The following is a 19,391-nucleotide window of genomic DNA, read 5'->3' on the forward strand; positions in this document are numbered from 1 at the left end:
CATCGGTGCAGTGAGTGATGGAACGAAAAGTGATCCGCGTAAATTTAAGATATAGCAAAACTTTCACCGCGGAAGAGAGATCGAATATGTGGAGCTGGACAGGTTATGTAATTCGTTGAACAGATCCCAGGCCGCACACCAGCAATGGTCCAACCATGGCCCAATGCTGGCAGAAATTCGTACCAATATTGGACCAATGTTGGCATATTGGCAAAGTGGCAATGCCAATGGTAAAGTGGCAAAGTTGGCATTGGCAATTACTTCCGTGATTACAAATGAGTGTCAGCGATTGTGTGTGTCTTTAGTAATAAGAGAATGTAACTATTATTTCTTTATGGTTTTGTCTTTTGTACCATAATAAACGGCCTGAATACATTATATTACGGAATATATTTTGAACCAGAAGAAATGGCATTAACCGAGTGACCCGACTTTTACTAGTCATATCATCAGAAGCCAACAAACGCTGACACCAAAGACAACATAGCGGAAATTACTTGTGCTCAATAAATGAAATAAAATCGGGCCCTTGGTTAGCCCCCTTTCTTCTCGTCTAATACATAGCGAGGGTCTCGAATCCGGCAACATTGATACTTGCAGGTAGCATGTGTAGTTTTATTAACCGGTTGTCTTCACCCAAAGAGAGCACTTTGTCGTGAAGACTGCGGCAGCAAGGGTGTTCCATGTCCGCCGGGTAGGTCTGGGAGTGGTGGCGCTGGCTAACAATCCCAGGGTTCTACTAGGAAACATAAATACCAAGAAAGTGGATGTAGGAAACAGTGCTGCGGTTTCTCGATTAGTAGACCATCGCACACGAGATACGAAGGTTGTGCGTTCATTGCCCACCTGTGGCAAGTTCTTTTTCATCCACTTTCATTTGAATTTATTAATTGCTTCTTCATTTGATTCATTAAGCACAAGTAATTTCCTTTATGTTGTTCTTGGTGTGAATGTTTGCTGGCTTCTAGCAATGTGTTTTGGTTATTTGTTCATTGTGAGGTGGTACGCGTAGCCTACATCACTTGATCATTAAAACGGTGCCGTGCTGCAGCGTTACCCAGATAATAACAAAAACTCGTGAACGAAACAGGTTATTTATTGTTCCTTTTAATATACGAAGTATATAAATGTGTGCGTGCATCCGCCGACATGCTTTAACAGCTTACTAGAGTCAAAGGCTTGCAAGATGCTTCGTCGTCCTTTTCTTGTGTGCATCCGTGTGTGTAGCTACCTGGCGTTAGCACTCCACCGCTGCCGCTGAAAGTTTGCGTGACGTTTTCTGGGGCATTTTCGCTAACAGAGCTTTCTACCACTAATACTTCACATTGTTGTTTACCTGCGCCAATACAAGTTTAGTATTTGAATAAAAGACAAGGTTTGTCAACAAAATATATGAATGCACTTAATTTGTACCAGCGCACAACATGTACGAGATATTGGAAAGTTCATTCACAATTTAATTGATATAGAACTTGGTGGGATTTACATCTAATGGTAACCAAGTACTAATAAAGGCTCGCTATATTGGAGAACTATGAAATGATTAAAATTATCTTAAACTCTCTGTCATAACCGAAAATGTTTTTACGCCATTGTTATTGCATTACATATTCATTGAAATGGGACCGCCGCGACCAGGGAAGTATCTCGCGATACCGTGCTCAAAAGCACGTAGTTAGCTACCAAGCCAACACACGGCGGGGGCAGAAATACCGGGAAAAGAACAGGTTTTGTTAATTTAGAATGTCGCTAAGTTGGCGGATTCAGCCGCATATCAAAAAGATACCGGGCGGACTTAGCTGCATTTATTGTCTATTTTTCGTTTGTCAACCTCCATACTCAATGTTCACCGTTAAAGAGCGACGATCAGTGCGTGTCTTGTACTGTGGCTTCCATTTATGCTGTGTAAGTAACTCCACAAAATGCCTTCAGTGTACCGCAGAACTCCAACTAGCCGTATACTGAAGGCAGCTAACTCTATATCGGGTGTGTAGCGATCCTGCAGCAAGATTTTAAATAGGCAAATGCCGTGAAGCTGGACAGAACCACGGTAAGGTTGTCGGCCGTCGCTTGCAGATATTCAGGTTATTGTTTGCATTCCATCTAATTACATAATTAGTCCTAATTAATGAACTTATCAAATATTACAATTCGAGGAAAAGTGCCAGTGAGAGAATTGTAGAGCAACCTGAAAAACTCACGATGGAGCTTTCCGTTGCTCAATACGTGCTACATACAAGTGTTTTTTCGCAGCGTGAAAGAAACCCGCGAATGCTCGCAAATGCGCCACGAGCGGCCAGTGGCGCCACAATAATGCGCGCCTTTGCGCGATTCATTCACGCTCGGAAAATCATTGTTGTGTAGCGTGCATTGAGTACTGAGAGTCAAATAGCACGATAAGATGCTGTTGCTGATGATGCCGCAGTGACATAGTCGTCTAGCTAGCTTGAATTAGGCGGTATAAGGTAATATTATTACAATATGCTTTTATTCCAATCCCCTGACGTCTAATTTACGTCACCACCGACGTGAGCGTCTGGCGGTGACCTGCAACGTTTAGTGAACAGCCCTATTAAACGGTCTCCTCATCTATAGCAGGTCACTTTTGTTTTCTTTAAAAGGGAATAAGATTGCCTGCACTGAGCGATTTTTCTTATCTAATTGGCCGACAGGAGGCAAGGAGCATGCTCACGTGGGTAGTGGGTAGTGGGTAGTGTGTAGGGTTTGGATAGGGCCGAGCCAGCGGCCTGGAAATAGATATCCGGATGAAGAGGGTGGTGCCGGAGCCTGCGACTGGTCCGCTTTCCTTTCCAAAGCTTGAGGTAGCTCGTCGAAAATCACAATGGCGTGCAACGGAAGGTTAAGAATGCTGATAAAATGGATCCTAAGTAAAGAAGAATTGGAAGAGCGAGGTTGTAAACGTGCCGAGAGTGCTCGAAAACGTTATACTGACACGCAAATGGTTTGTGATACGGAAATAAAGCGATGCACTATGGCAGGTGCGAGTAGCCAGTTGCCTGAGTAATCAGTAGCACCTGTCTTCTATTCCTTTCGGAACGGGACAGTCTCCGGCTATTCAGAAAACCTTCAGTTTTGTTCGGCATATCAATGCATTTTTAACGCGCACAAGTCATTTTGGCGCGTGAGTTTTTGCGGTCTTGAGACGTCGCGTGACAGGCAGGTGAAGCGGGTGCCGCCCGAAAACTTCTTACCAATAGCAGAGGGCTAATGAGGAATAGCGTCGAATCAGAAGTAACTATTTTTATTTATTTTGGTCTAATCACCAATAATCATAGTGTACACGTCATGTCAGATTGGGAGCTTCCGCAGATTTCGTGAAGCCGCGTGACAGACCGGCGAAGCGGGGTTGGTCCAAAAAGATTTTTGACCAATCGCGGAGGGCCGATCACCGAAATGGAATGGAAATGTTTGGAATATCTTTATGTTATAGCACCTTTAATCAGGAAAGAATTGCCTATTTTATTTTTACCATTTTTGTATGCATCTCAAGCTTTCTTTCGCCGTGAAATCTTGTCCAACTACCTTGTACTGCTACCTGCGCATCTGTTACACGACATGCGACCCTGGTGTAACAATATGCAACGGCGATGTAACGGGTGCACATATCGACGCTACGCGGCGCGCATGTCGCATCGCGTGTCTCGTCGCGCGCTAGGACGCGTTTATAAGGCATTTTGCTCTGTCAGCTACCGACGTGACTGTCATGTATTGGTAAAATGTCTTGTTTTGCATTTTGCCATGTCGGTAATAAAGAAAAAAAAAGCTGGCATGGCTCAGTGGTACACTAGCTGACTCCTGTGCAGCCGACCCGAGTTCTATCCCAGCGGTAGCTGCATAGTATTGTTCTTCTTCCCGGCGATACTTGCGATAGACACCGGCGGTGGCTTCGGACACGATTGCCAAAAGAACCAGTCATTGGAATGAGCCCATAAAACCTTACGCTGGAAAACGGGCTGAATCGCTGAGACAGAGAAAATGTATCCACCATTGTCTACCCATTCCCATTCCATAGTCATTCCGTTATAGGGACGTTGTTCTCAGTGCAATTTTCTTTGGTTCGAAATATCCACACTTAGAATCTCACACAATTACAGAAAAAAATCTGTATATAAATTCAGCAATTAAGGCATTCGCACTTTTGCAGGGCCGCTATTTTGTAGCGATGCCTTATGCCTTATTCTATGCAATTCTTATCATCCGCCACACACGGCCGCCTGATCGCGTTGATAATGTGGGCCGACCGTCGCTCTGACCAGTGGCCAAGCGCGAAAAGCCTGAAAAGGCATAGAATCGGAAAAGGCATCGCTACAAAATACCGGCCCAGAATAGAAATAGAGAGTTTGTGAGCTGTATAAAAGTATTATTACCTAAATTATAAATATTGGCGCACCACGCAAGAAAGAGGATGCAGCCTGCTTACTGCTAACGTATCTTTTGCGGGAAAACAGTGATGTTGGCTATTCAACTCTCTTCGAATAATAACGCATCATAATGTCGTTTTATATGCTTCATTGGTCTTCAGAAAACATAGTAGGAAAATATGAAACATTATAAGCATTCATGCTGTTTGTATAAACGTGAAAGATCATTTTTTTCTTCTGAACGTGCTGTTACGCTGGGAAATTTTCTCCTTACATATTTGGCAATTATATTTTGTACAACTTTGTATAACCTATAAAGGGCAGTTACTTACTTTTTGTATTGACTTCCTTGAAAATCAGGCATTTACCACAATATTGGTATATAAGCTCAACTGTTCGACCATGGTTTTCTGTGTAGAGAACAGAAAAAAAAAATTGTCAACCGCATAAGAATAATCAGTCGCATAGATTTTATATAAAAAATCACAAATACATGACAGCTAAGATGCTAATGTATTTATTCACTTTTATCCACGATGGAAAACATTTTGTGCCAGCACGTTCTGTTTCGTGGAAGAAAATACGAGCGCTGAGAATGGTGCTGGTTCCTGCAGAACTAGTAGCTAAAACTAGAACTGTATAGTAAAACATTCTTTACACAAAAGTAACGAGCCTTTTGACGGAGTAGTAAAGTTGTTATTTAGACAAAGGCTAGAAGAAGATATGTTAATGGCGTGCTGAGAATGTTCTTTACACAAAAGAACGAAGTCTTTTAACGGTGTAATTAAAATGTTCTTCATACAAAACTAAGAAAGAAGTTTTTTAACGGTGTATTTAAAACATTCTTTATACAAAAAATGGAAGAAAGTCTCTTAACGGTGTACTTAAGATAATCTTAATGCAAAAGTAAGAAAGAAGTATTTTGACAGTGCATGAACAAATGTTACTAGAATGTTAGTGTACATAAACTATCAGTAAAGTAAATAGAAAATTGATAGAAGATCTAAATGACGTGAATAGGCAGTTTTGTAAATGACATACACGTAACTTCGTGGTTTTGTTTATCTTCTTTAGTTTTTCTTATTCGTTATCACAGTGACCATAGCTTTGCGGTCGCTGTGGTACACCTCGATCGGTCATACTGCTAGGCTAGACAGGTTCTTGACAAAGGTTCAACCTATACACGACCGGTCAAGCGTCGTCCGCACAATGACGTCGGTGTAGCACTGAATTCCGAACCATTCCCGCATGGAGGATAAAACCACTAGCCGTCGGGGTGCGCTAGGTCGACGGTAAAGTCAATGATTAGTGGGTACAATATTGCGTTTTATTATGCTTTTAGACCATCCAATGGGCACCGAAGGGACGCCTCCTCCCACGTTTTTTCTATGGCAATTGAAGTTATGCGTAGTAACGTGGTCGATAAGATGATAACATTCAGAGCAACCGCCGCGACTGATAACACCACGTGGAAATGGTAACGCACTTTATACACACACAAAAGATGATAATACTCAGAGCGACCGCCATAGGGTTGTGCCGGAGGAGTTTTCGGTGCACAGATAACACGCGGACGGACGGTCGGATGGACGAATTGGCAAGCCATATGCGGCTTCACTGTATTACAGTCAGCATGTTATTTTCGGAGAATTAGTGACGCAAGCGGGGGAAATGCTTCTTCTGCCGCAGCTACGAAACTAGCGCCCGAGAAAAACCTCAGTGCCATCGCCGGGAGAATCCTGTCATTCAGAATCAAATTCTTTGCCAAAATATATCGCGAATTCAATATGCCTCAGCAGATGCGCTCAAAATTCGCATTTGTGAGTATTTTCATCGTCGGAGAACTTGTTTGAAAAGGCATCATTGAACATTAAAATTGCCCTGCGTTAAACGCACAAGCTCAGGAACGTCCTACAGTAATCGGTTGTAGACTTTGATATCATGGCGCCGCCAATCTTTCTACATGTGCCTGCAGCATTAGCGGTGCGCGAACACTCCGATATCGCCAATGCATCGGACATGGCAGTATGAGCGTGATAATGCGTGTCGTGTCTATCTAAAACGTTTTTGCGGCAGAACCCATCTCACGATAAACGATCACGTTAATAGGGTGAGCACAGAGGCAATGCAATGGCATACTGCATTCCCAGCGGCGAAATGGGTCAAATAGGAGGCGTGTATGCCGCCCATGACTCCTCTCTCACACATGCCTCTGAACACGCCGCGGCCAGCGGCGTAGCCACAAATTTTGTTCGTTGTCAGGCTCACGTTGCAACTCGTCCTCACTCTTGTAAAAACTGTCAAGGGAACAAATACATGAATAATAACTGCATTGCCATTGCCAAATATGCTGCAAACGAATTCTTGAATGCTACGCACTGTGAAAACAAGCAAAATATGTATTTTTTTAATTAAAGAATTTACTCGTATGTCCTCAAGATTGTACCTGAAATAAGTTCCATGTTTTTTTTTCTATTTATTAGGTAAATAAAATATCACACGAACATTAGAAATATATCATTTCGAAACCAGAAAAGCGGTGCATACCCCATATACGAAAAATTGAAAGGCCATCAAATAAACAAGTTCAGGACAAATCCGGTAATTAAACGTTGTCGAGAACCTTGTTTACATTTTTGTACATATGCGACGGCCAGGAAAAAATGTGAATGACGCTGTCATTTGTTCTTATGTATTGCGCAGGAGCAGCTGTTACTGGTCGTGTATTTTGAGTACTTGTACCGAAATTCGTCGCAACAGAGAGCACATATAAAAAGCAGGATTTCTGCAAAATATACGAGAGCGAGTAATATGAAAGTGAGCCATTGCGAATATATGACAAACGGGGTACTTTAATTGAAAATAGTCTCCATGGCTATTTAGACATTTGTCCCACTGACTAACGAGTCGCGTGATTCCCGTGTCATAAATGTCACTGGGTTGATGCTTTAAAAAGTATGTAACTGACTCTTTCACGTCATCGTCCGACACGAATCTGGTTCCCTTGAGCTGTTTCTTTTATCAATTCTCCCAACATGACGAACTAGCAAGGGGACAGATCTGGGCCGTATGAGAGATCGTGCAGCGTTTCCCACTTGAACTTTGCCAGTTTTGTATTACCCGCATAAGCGACGTGGGCACGGGCATTATCGTGGAGCAAGATGACTCCACTTTTCAATTTTTCACGTCATTTGTTCTTGATTGCGACACGTAGTCAATCCGGAGTTTCACAATATCGGTAGCGATTGATAGTCTCTGCAGGCTTCGCAACTTCGATCAGTAATGGCTCCCGACCATCGAAAAAATAAACTGAAAAAAAAAAAACCTTTTCGGCGGAAAAGACGGCCTTTGCTTTCTTTGGTGGGGGGTGGGGGTGGGGGGTGGAGGGGTGAATTCGAATGTTTCCATTGTGAGCTTTGCCGTCGTGGTTCAGGCACGTCGTAGCGGTACGATGGTCTCTCCCAGGTCACAATTCCAGACAAGAAGTCGTCACACTCATTGTGATAACGGATTGGATGAGTCCAGGCAGTGCCGAACCTCTCCGTCTTCTGGCAGTGGTTCAAAATTTTGGGCATCCATTGTGCGCACAAGAGCCGATCACTGAGATGTTGATGAATTATGGTGTGAACCGAGCCGTGACTGATGTTCACACGCTCTGCCAGTTCCTCAATGCTTAACCTCCATTCTTGTCTAAACAGCTCATCAACCATTGCGATTGCATTGGGGGGGGGTGATTGCAGACTGACTTTCGTCCGGTCTTGGCTCGTCTTTGCAACTTTCACGTCCTTCTTCGAACCGTTTCCTCCAACGCTTCACAGTGTTCACTGAAATAATTTGTTCAACGTACAAGGCAGCCATACGGTGACTAATTTCTTTTTCGGAAACGCCATGAGATGTGAAAACCTGAAACCTCATTCTGTTCATATTATGGAGCATCCATTATGTCACGCAACCATGTTCAATTCAGTGTCTGAAAGCATTAAAGAACATTTTTCCTCACATCTGCGTGTAACTTTTGTGAGAGAGGGCTGTATCCTGCGCGCATGCCTCGCAGATAATGAACAGAACCATTAGCTTCGCTTTTGTACAAAAGAAATGTGAAGATACAATGAAATACGCAAACGCGAAGATCCAACTTCATAAAGGCTAAAAAAATGTATCACAGGAAACAAAGGTCACTGCATGTATACACAAAACCCCGCAATAAGATATTGAAATATACGTATCAGTGTGCAACAAATCTACGTATCGACGAAAAAGTCAATGTATATGATGCGTCAAACAAGGCAAATCAACATGTTGCACAATCACAGATTCTCAGATCACAGCATCCTAAGCCCTCCTCCCTTCCACTCTCGGATGTATCGCGCGCAACGCCAAGCGGTGCGCTTCCTCCCCGCTTTTTCCCTAGCGCACACAAGACTGAGCCACCATCGTCGGCTCACCCATGCCTTAATGCATTACCAAGCACGCAACAGGCGAAGCCGGTTGCGTGCTTGGTATTGCATTAAGTTATACGACCGCAGGGGGGAGACTTCTTGCGAGACATACCGAGCCGCATTGTGAGGTAAACGTGCGGCAAGCTGTTGTCTGCGGATTTCGGCCTGCTCCCTACGCTGCCGTCTCGCATGGTAGCGTTGCTGATTTCGCAGTTACACTTCTTGAGCTCATTTTAGACGGTTGGCGGCAGCTTCGCGCGCTCGAATAGCGGGGTCACATTCGCGCCAACGACGCGTCTCTTCGAATTTACGTTGCATCCTTTCAGCAGGAGAAAGCAGTACTCGCGGTCGAACGCCTTGTTCCCGCCGCTTAGTACGACGCATCTCTCTTCTCGTTTGGCGAGCATCCCCGACTGTTGTGTACTTCCGAAGGGGGGGGGGGGGTCTCCATGTAATGCATCACTGATCGTTCGAATGCTTGTTTTGAGCTTGTTCTTTAATTAAACGCATGCTTTCACGTGTTTTATGGTTGCTTTCAATGACTGTCAGATGCATTGCATTTTTGCTTGCTAACGGGGGTATGAGCTATTCCATGCTGATGATACATTCTTGACCAATAGTTTAGACCTCGCCTTAAAGCGGTATGAGCCATCGCAACGTGCCACTAATGTCACGCAAGAGAACAGAGGGTTGCTCTTTTTATTATATCGCGAAATAAATCATCCTTAATATTGTGGTGCCTTAGCTGAAGTATTCTTTGTGCGTTTGAAGATGGGAGTGACATTTCACGTTGAATATTTGCCTTTTGATTTGCATATTTAATCCCGCGATTCGGGTTTGTTCGTTTGATGACGAAGCCAACTAGCACAATATATATATAGGCAAAAGTATTTTCTTTCACAATTCTATAATTCTCAGTGCCTTCCATTGTGAGCTGGTGAATGTCACTACGCGCAACACTGGTTCCTGTAAATAAAAAGGGTTCTAAATTTCACAATCGAGTGGCAAGGTGACTTCATCACAGTTGATTACTAAACACGACGAAGCGTCGCTGTGGCAATTTTGGCAAAACAAGATTTTGCAGATTAAGTTCTGAGGTCTACGTAGCCCGAACACCATATAGTTACGAGGCATTACGATGCTCCCGAATAATGTTAATGCTCTGGAGTTCTAATAATAACACCAATAATAACAGCAATAACAACAACCCAACAAAGAAACGTCGAGGCCTATGCCGCGCTAGATTAAGGTGTGAGCTGCGCTGCTGTGATTGCGTAATGCATTCCGCACGACCTCATAGACGAGTACGCCAATTCATTGGAGGACCTTGTAGGGTCTGAAATACCAGTGCAAAAGTATTTTGGTTATGTTCTCGTCGGCGTATTGGGGTGCAAATCCAAACACCATCGGCAAGATAGTATTCCACGTAGAGTCGTCGAAGCTTCTAAAATCGGCTGCCCGTCATGTGCTGGTTCTTGATCGGCAAGGAGGCAAGGTGTCGTGTTTGTGCAGGGATGACGAGATTATCGTCAACCCGCGTGTACGGCGTAATCTGAGTTCCTTCTTGGACTGCCGTATAGCAAGCGAAGGCTGGATACTTGTAGTACTTATCTGTGGTAGTTCTCTTGCATACTCGGTAACATCTCGAAGAAAGCGAGGTTAGCTGTAATGGGATCGTAATGCAGGGCATGCTAAACCTCTGGCGCTAGTGCTGAGGGAACTGGGGCCAGACTGCTTTAGCATTCTCAGGGTACTTCACGCTCTTTCATGCGGCAATCTTTGTTTCAATTATCGGTTGCCGCTTTGTGTGCCCTCCTCTTGGTTAACACTAATGAACTTGTCCGATTACAGGTTTCGAACACAGGACGTCCAGTAAAGGACCACGATACTGAGACCATTACGCCATGGACGCATGCATCGATCGGCAAGCTGGAACATCCCCGTAAATTTCTCGCGGGAAAGCGAGCTCACAGGCAGCTTTGACAGGCTGAAGCTCTACAATTAGATGTGCGTGCTGATATGGTACTCGGCATTATTTCAAGTATAAATAGCTCTAAAAGTTAGGCAATCACCGTCGATGAGACGTAATAAGCAAAGCCACAAGAAGAGTCGTCTTTTCGAGGTTAGAGTATAAACTTCATCAGTGCTGGATTGGAAAGAATTCTATGCAGTATATGACCAATCGTTAGCAGGGAGCGTCCACGCCAAATTTTATTCGATCGCCGTCATCCAAGCAAACGTTATGTTCTAAGGCTCAAACATCCACTCAAAAAACTCGTCAATCATTTTGGCATTTTTATTTAGGGACAATAAGTGGAACACCCTGTAATGTCCCTTCTTCGAGATGTTGGCGGCTCTTATTTGTCTTCCGTGGCACATGCTGCACGAGTTCCCTGGCTCACAATAATCAAGTGGGCTTTGCAGAAGAATGAGCAGTTTCTACAAAACAAGGAAATTTCGTCGCGGCATCGGTCGTGCACGCAAACATTTTCGACCAAGCCGCATGCATGCACTGAACATCAGTGGTGCATGCTGCTCAATATTTCTGGCGGAGAAATGAGTGCTTAAAGCTGTGCTCTTGATTTTACAGCGACGCTGTTAGCCTCTAATTCGCCGGGATTTCTTATGGCGTGATCACGCAAAACATACGGCAGCTTAAAGACTCAGTGTTTAAGTTTTCATGTAACAGATTTATGTTTTATGCTGTATTAATATTACAATTAGATGCTATCATGTCTGCAGGTTGCGAGTACGTCGTATTTACCAACGTTCTTAGGCATGTTACTTTCAGAAATTCTATTAGTTCAATAAGGCACTTGCGCTAGGTAGAGGGCCTACAAAAATGAGGATGTATGCTGTGCTAACGGTACTGCCACCTAGCAGCCAGACACCTAGCAGACTCTGCCATACATCAAACGGCAGCTGGAAAATGGCTTTGTGTTTCAGTTTCCACATAATACATGTATGTTTTCTCGTATATTCGAATACTTTTCGTATATTCGAATACAATTTAATTTTAACCATTCTATAAAGCACTTGCGCTTGGCGCAGGGCCTGGCAGGATGAACAGGTGTGCTCCACTTCCGCACAAGTAGTACGTGCGGGCGTGATATACGTCGCATGTGGTGGTGGTGCATTCTTTGACGTCAGCAGAAGCTTAGTTGCGCATCCACTCTCAGAAGGTGGAATGGAGGAGGATTTTTTTTATATTATTCTCTTCCCACGTACACCTTTATTTCATGTGCTTGAAATAAATAAACCTGCGCTATCCTATTAGCCACTGCCTGAGTGATGATCCTGTTTCTGAGTCACGAGAACATGATGAAGTGAGATTCAGTGCGACAAATGAAGCACAAGAAAACTTAAAGCAAAATTCTGACAGTAGAAGCAGCTGAACATTCCGTTCAGACTTCACATTGCACAAGAACGTAATCAGTTCCTGTCGGAAAAACGGCCCATCCGCATTTATGTTTGTCTGTGGGTACTGATTGATCCACGTTCGAAATTACACTCGCAACAGTGGCGTTCGCCGGAACTTCCCTTATGGTATCTGTGTAATAATGGCAGATGGCTGAACAGAGAGTTCTGCCTTTTGGGAAAAAAAAGGACTTATGCGGGTGCTTGGCCTTGCGGTTATACTGAGGAGGCACCCTCTTCTAACAGCACCGCACCCCTGTGAAAGTGAGAAGAGAGTGATCAGCCGGTGAACGACTAGCATTTTTCATGGCAATGGAAAGATTTCTTAGCACAAAGCTGCAATTACCAGTTTTCTTTTTTTTTTGATCGAACAATAAAATAAGTGCAGTCATAATTATTGTGCGTGTAAAATACGCATAGAAAGAAAGTCAGTGAACGTGGATGGTATAGTAAGAGCCATTTCGTTACAACAGCCTCTGAGTAATAAATAAATAGGAATTGTACCTTATTCGTCTTATTAGCTCTCATTTGCACGAAGTTCACTGGCCCATTTGTGAACTTCGCAGTTTAACTCTAGGCAAAGATTACCAATTAGCCTGTTTGAAGCCTTTCTAGATATCTCACTGGTTCTTAGATTTTATCAAAGAAAGAATGGTTCATAGCTGCAGCCCCCGGGAGATGCACTAGAGTCTGCCTTTATTCGTGTGGACGCTCGTTGCCCACACAAAATGAAAAAGAATTTTGAATAATATTTGTATAGATAATGGTATGGATTTTCGGAACCAGTCTAATGTAGTTTCTGTTCCGCAATAAGCGGTATGAGTTGGAAAACTCGCTGAAACCCTCAAACTAATGATAATAGGAAGATAATTTATTTTGCAATATGTTTTTGAATATTTGCGTGCACATATCAAATGTAAAATAAAACTAAAAGAAGTCTTGTACAATAATATTGATCTTTGAATGTTGAATCCCACGGTAAACTAAAGATCGCAGCGTCTGACATTGTCGAACATTATGAGCCGTCGATGCGAGAAACCACTTTTTGATCCCACTGTTTTTTTCGCAGTGGTTCTGAATTCAAATACACAGCAATTATTATGAAGGTTCAAAGAATCTATTGGAATCTAATTGAAGCAATACGTTACTGCAGCGGGTAAATGAACGCTACACGCACAGTACATTTACGCACGCATGCACTGTTTCATGTCCAGTTCACAGGTATTTATTTTTCCTTTGTAAATACCGACGGACCCTATCTGCTACCAATGAGCTATGCTACTAAAAGCAGTGCGTATAAACTTAGTTATGTTTAGCCTTTGTACAGTTTGTTGCAATGCAAATTTGTATTTATGCACCGCCCAGATGACAATTTGAATGTTATGCAATGTTTATGTATTTGCCTTACATCGATCAGAATGAATGCCCAAATACTGACACCAGAATTTTTGGGCGGATTGTAAATCGTTGACTCAGTGCTGTCGTGAGGATGAAGGCAATATTTAGTACTTGTTGAAGGGAGATCGGTGATGAGAATACCATGCAGAGAAGCGTATGACGCGTATCTAAATAGACTGAAACCTGTCATATCCTTTTGTGTCGCAAAGGTACATAGGAATGCCTGGTGATTTCCCAAGAATAACTAGGTACCCAACGGCACGCACTCAAACGACCATGATTAGGACGCGGTAAGTAAAACAATTATAAATATAAATAACTGTTGAATATCAATCGATGGTTCATAAATAGCTATCTGTAATCGCGAAATACTTTTATACCGATTATAATTCGACTATAAAATAAGTTTTATTCCTGGCTTCTTGTTTTTTTTTGCACAATAAAAATGCCCACTGGAACAACTTCCTCGATCAAGGGCGCTATAACGTAAAACAATTCCAAACTTTTCTATTCCAATTCTGCTATCAGCCCTCCACGATTGGTCAAAAACTTTTTTCGACCACCCCCAATTCACCTGTCTGTCACGCGATGGCACGCAAAACGCGATACTTCACCATCTGATATTATGTACACACTTATTATGCATGATTTGACTGAAAAAAGAAAAACAGTTATGTCTGATTCAACGCCTTTTCACCATTAGCCTCCGGCTATTGGTCAAAAGTTTTCGGGCTGCACCTACTTCACCTGCCTGTCACGCGACGTCAGAAAACCGCGAAAACTCGCCGCGTCAAAGTGATGTGTGCACATTACAGATGCAATATTATACCGAACAAAACTGAATTTTCTTCTGAATAGCCGCAGGCTGCCCCGTTCCAAAAGGAATAAAAGGTGGCTGCCGCCGATCGCTCAAGCGCTGGCTACTCGCACCTGCCGGAGAGCATGGGTGTATTTGTGCATAATAAATCTTCTTGTGTGGCCGCGTAACGTTTTCTAGCACTTTCGGCACATTTACCACCTCATTCTGCCAATTCTTCCTTGCTGAGTGTCCCTTTTAGCGTCATTCTTAAGCTTCCGTTGCATGCCGCCGCGATTTTCGACCAGCCACCGCAAGCTAAGTAAGGGAAAGCCAACCAATCGCAGGCGCCGGCACCACCCTCTTCATCCGGTTATCGATTTTCAGTGCACTGGCTCTGCCCCATCGAATCTCTCTCCACTTGAGCGTTCTCTTCGCCTCTTGTCAGCCAATTAGATACGACAAGGCGCTCAGTGTAGGCAATGTTATTCGTTTTTCAAGCAAACAAATGTGATTTCCTATGAACGAGGAGGGCGTTTGATTGGTGTGTTCAGACAGCCCTGCCTGGTGACCGCCTGGTGCTTGCGTTGGTGGTTACGCAATTTTGACGTCAGGAGATTGGAATAGAAACATATTGGAATAGTTTTACGTTATAGGCCCCCAAAATGCAGTGCTGTAAAAGCTACATAATTTTCTTTAAAACATTCTATCAAGGAGGAGCGTTTCACAGAATTCTGGGGTTTTGTGTGGCAAAGCCAAGAGTTTATTATGAGGCACGCCGAGGTGGGGACTCTGGATGAAGTTTTACCACCAGGTGATTTTAACGTGCCCCTAATGCAAGGGACATGGGTGTTTTCGCCTTTCGTCCCCAAATAAAAGCGGCCGCCGCGCCTGGGATTTCATCCCGTGACCTAGTGCTTAGCAGTACACCATAGCCGCTACGCCGCTACGGCGGGTGTCTTTACATTATAAGCTTTCTATCGTAAGACTTTATTTCCCTATTTCTTAGGTTTCATATTGTATTTTGACCGACCGGATTTTTGGGCAGCCTCCCGTAAAGGCGATTTTCCGCTACATCCAAGGCCACCATTAGCATACGGCGGCACGTAACCAGTTGTTGATGAAGCGGGTCGCGAAACTGGAAATCAGCGCCACTGAGAAATGTCATGCGCTATCCTATTGTTGTCAGTACAATATACAGATGCCGATCAGCCAAGATGGTAACTATAGGTTTTATGCTGCCCGCCGTGGCTGCCATATATGCGTCGGCGTTTTGCTCCTAAGCCCGATGGCGCGCGAGCAAATTCAGGGGCCACATTTATGAGGTGGCGAAACGGAAAACTGCCCGGGTGCCGTGCATTGGGAGCGCGTTATCAGATCCCATCTGGTTGAAATTAAGCCAGAGAAATTAATACGGCAATGCAGGAATACGGCGTGCCTCGTGATCATATTCATGTAAAATTCAAGATTTATGATCTTTGAGGTTTTCGTACAAGAGGCTGTTATTGTTTCATTACGCGGTACATAGATGCGATTACTGGTGCTGTCCTTAACCATTCAATGGTAACATAATCCGGTTTGCGGGAGGAGGAACTTGTGGTGGATGTAGAGTGTTTATATATTTGCGCTAATATATACATTAGAATAGGGACATCAGGAGCATCCCACACCCCAAACTATGGAGGAGTAAGGAGACGGAGGTTCGTTCTATAGCAGCACTATATTCGACTGCTTTATAACCCTAGCGATGATTTCCCGAACCTTGACCCGAAAAATATGACCGAGGGTCCCTGACCTTTTGTGCTTATTTCAGATATGAAAGATATCAAAGACCTCTAGTGTGCAACTGAGGTGAACACTTAACCAGCTTAGGTTTATAACGCGTTTCTTCAAAAGGCTATTTGAACTATTTTGACGCTTAATGACTGATGATTAGATAAGTCGCAACAGACCTTGTATAAAGTTGGCGCACAATTGTCAGTGCCTGCACTTCGGTGAGACGTTACGGAGATCAAACCGTTTTATTTTATTTTTCCCCATTCGTGCCCCATTCGTTCAACCAAGGTCAATATTTTGTTCTGTAGCATGCAAGTTATTTCGTTTTTTTTCCTGCTAAGTGATTATTCCGATACAGCTAAACATTATCAAATCCAAGACGTCGCGGTCAGATGGTGTGGAAAAGTCAAGGCGCCATTGCCGGCTCACTTTCCTCTGGCAATATTTCTTACTTACCAGACCTCCCTTTAAACTAATAGTGGATGTTTTAACAGTGCAAATGCCTAATTTTTCATTTCCTCTGCACTTTTTGATCTCCTATGGACTTTCAGCACCCAAGCCTCACCCAGGTGGTTTGAACTCTACCTGAACTCTAGCTGAATTGAACTCTACCTTACGGTAGAGTTCAATTCCGAATGATGAGGCAAATGATGAGGCACATGAAATATAAATTTACACAATAGGAGTCTGTTGGTCAATCCTCAGATGATGCTTGCCTGTCAGGCTGGCAGGAAAACCTCCGAATATGCCGTATCAATCTATCTATGGCGTTGTACAACAATATGCGAATATTATTCGACAGCAACAATAATAAGAATATTATTAATCAGTCAGTCAAATGTGTTTTGCAGTAAACATCACTTAGAGCCCGTGCACAGACAGGGACCAAAATAACTACGAAGACAAGTGCGGACATCCAACTGATATTCATATTTAGTAACACGCTTATATACTGAGAAGCCAAGACAAACCCCCCCCACCCTCCCACAAAGAGTACAACCGACATAAGTATGCATTCAAAATTAAAAGGAAACATGATCGCCACCTTAAGATGAACGAGAGCGAATGTGCGACCTCCAGAAAAAAACACGTTTTTTATGTGTTAATGGAATGGCCAGCTAACTAACCGAGTCGCCTACATCGATTGCTACTGCTTCATTGATAACTCTACTGTATTCTTTAGGATGCCTAACTAAGATACAGTTTTTTTTTCTTCAAAGAGCGGCATACAGCCGCATTGTGCGCAATGCACATGAAGAAACCCTTCCGGCCCTTTGCGCACTTTATTGCTATGTTCTTGCAATCGAACATTGAGACATCTACCTGTCTGCCCTATATAAGATCCCTAGGTGAAGGAGCAATGGCCGTTAAACCTGCTACCAATTCGGAGCGTTCAAAGTAATTATAGCCGACCCACCTTTGAGGGCGGGGGGGGGGGGGTTACACACACACTTCTGCACAGGTTTCACTAAGCACGCCGAGGTGAGTGGGTTCTCGGAGACATGGTGCTTGACTTGAGCAGGCGCCTCTTCATCCCACTGGTGACTGCGCAGATAATGGCCGCCGCGTCTCTCCATGACCTCTAAGCTGCGTGCGACGGCACCACAAAATACCTTCCAGGAGCTCCCCGGATTTCCACTGCTGCAAACAACCCGTGGCGGCCACGGCAAATCCACGAACAATACTCGGTCCGCCGACCGCGTTTAGTCATAGCGGCGCCGAGGGGGCGTTGATCAGGCACACCCTCGTCCATACAAAACGAGTCGCCGCAGCAGGTGAGGAAGGCTTCCAAGGTCGCTTGTGGGATAGATAGATAGATAGATAGATAGATAGATAGATAGATAGATAGATACGAGGGCCGTTTTTTTTTCAACCTCCGATAGGCTACAAATAAAAGACAAGTTCATCTAAAACAATAATTTTATTACCAAAATATTAGTACAGTTACGGCTACTTTTCGACATAATCACCGAAGAGATTGAGGCATTTGTCATATCGGTGGACAAGCTTTGCAATACCGTCTTCAAAAGAAGTTGCCGCCAATGAATTCAAGTAGTCCTTGACGTTGGTTTGAAGGTCGCCATTGGTTTGAAAGCGCTTCCCACCAAGCCACTTCTTCAGTCCAGGAAAAAGATGATAGTCACAGGGTGCTAAGTCTGGACTGTATGGCGGATGATCGAAAATGTCCCATCCAAATTGTTCGAGAAGCCGTTGAGTTGCTCCAGCAGTGTGTGGACGGGCATTGTCATGAATCAGAACAACTCCAGCGGTCAACTTTCCTCTTCGTTTGTTCTGAATGGCTCTACGCAAACGTCGTAAAGTTTCACAATAAACAGCTGCAGTGATTGTGGTTCCGGGCTCCATAAACTCCACAAGCAACACACCTTGTTGATCCCAAAACACAGTAGCCATGGTCTTTCTGTTGTTGAAGTTTTTTTTTAATTTCTTTGGTTTGTTTGGTGAATTTGAATGCATCCATTGTTGTGATTGTCGTTTTGTTTCCGGTGTGTCGTATTGAATCCAGGTTTCATCCCCAGTCACGGTTGATTTCAAAAGGTTGTCTCCTTCATCCTGATAACGCTCAAGGAACTCCAAAGCTGACGCCATTCGTCGAGTTTTGTGGCCGTCCGTCAACATTTTTGGGACCCAACGTGCACAAAGTTTTTTGTAGCGTAACCGTTCAGTAACAATAGAGTACAAAACAGACCTTGAAACTTCTGGAAATTCCGTAGATAAAGCAGTAATGGAGAATCTGCGGTTTTCTTTAACCATACCGTCAACTCGTTGAACCAGGTCATCTGAAACGACAGATTTGCGTCCTTGGCCCCCTTCATCATGCACATCATTACGTCCATCTTTAAAATTTCGACACCATTCACGCACACCACCATCACTCATGAAGTTTTACCCATACACTCGACTCATTCTCCGATGGATATCTGCAGCACCATGGCCTTCAGCCTGTAGAAAACGAATAACACTTCGCAATTCACACTTGGCGGGAGCAACAATAATGGCAGCCATGTTTACGTGGCTGTAGCACAATGCCGGCCGACGCCTGAATGTCAACAATGGCGGAGTGTGTAGCGCGAGAGCTGCGCAGTTGCCTACAGCGCATGTCTGCTTTCTGCTGCCCGCGTAGCGCCTGCACGGAGCGATCGGAGGTTGAAAAAAAAACGGCCC

The 19,391-nt window shown here is 43.9% G+C and overlaps 1 protein-coding gene across 5 annotated transcripts in view; it reads left to right on the top strand.

Moving 5' to 3' along the window:
- The window catches only part of LOC139054793 (uncharacterized), a 134,260-nt gene that overhangs the window by 70,254 nt on the left and 44,615 nt on the right, over positions 1-19,391 (top strand). For 3 of the 5 annotated variants that reach the window (XM_070532412.1, XM_070532411.1, XM_070532413.1), the window contains 2 exons: positions 10,673-10,828; positions 13,846-13,926. The exons of 1 other annotated variant lie outside the window; for it this stretch is intronic. In XM_070532412.1, the coding sequence (XP_070388513.1) occupies positions 10,827-10,828; positions 13,846-13,926 (83 nt within the window). In that variant the 5' untranslated portion in view covers positions 10,673-10,826. The remainder of the gene's footprint in view (positions 1-10,672; positions 10,829-13,845; positions 13,927-19,391) is intronic. One more of the 5 variants, XR_011511509.1, reaches the window with a different exon arrangement.

Source organism: Dermacentor albipictus, chromosome 1, assembly GCF_038994185.2.
Source record: "Dermacentor albipictus isolate Rhodes 1998 colony chromosome 1, USDA_Dalb.pri_finalv2, whole genome shotgun sequence".
NCBI lineage: Eukaryota > Metazoa > Arthropoda > Arachnida > Ixodida > Ixodidae > Dermacentor > Dermacentor albipictus.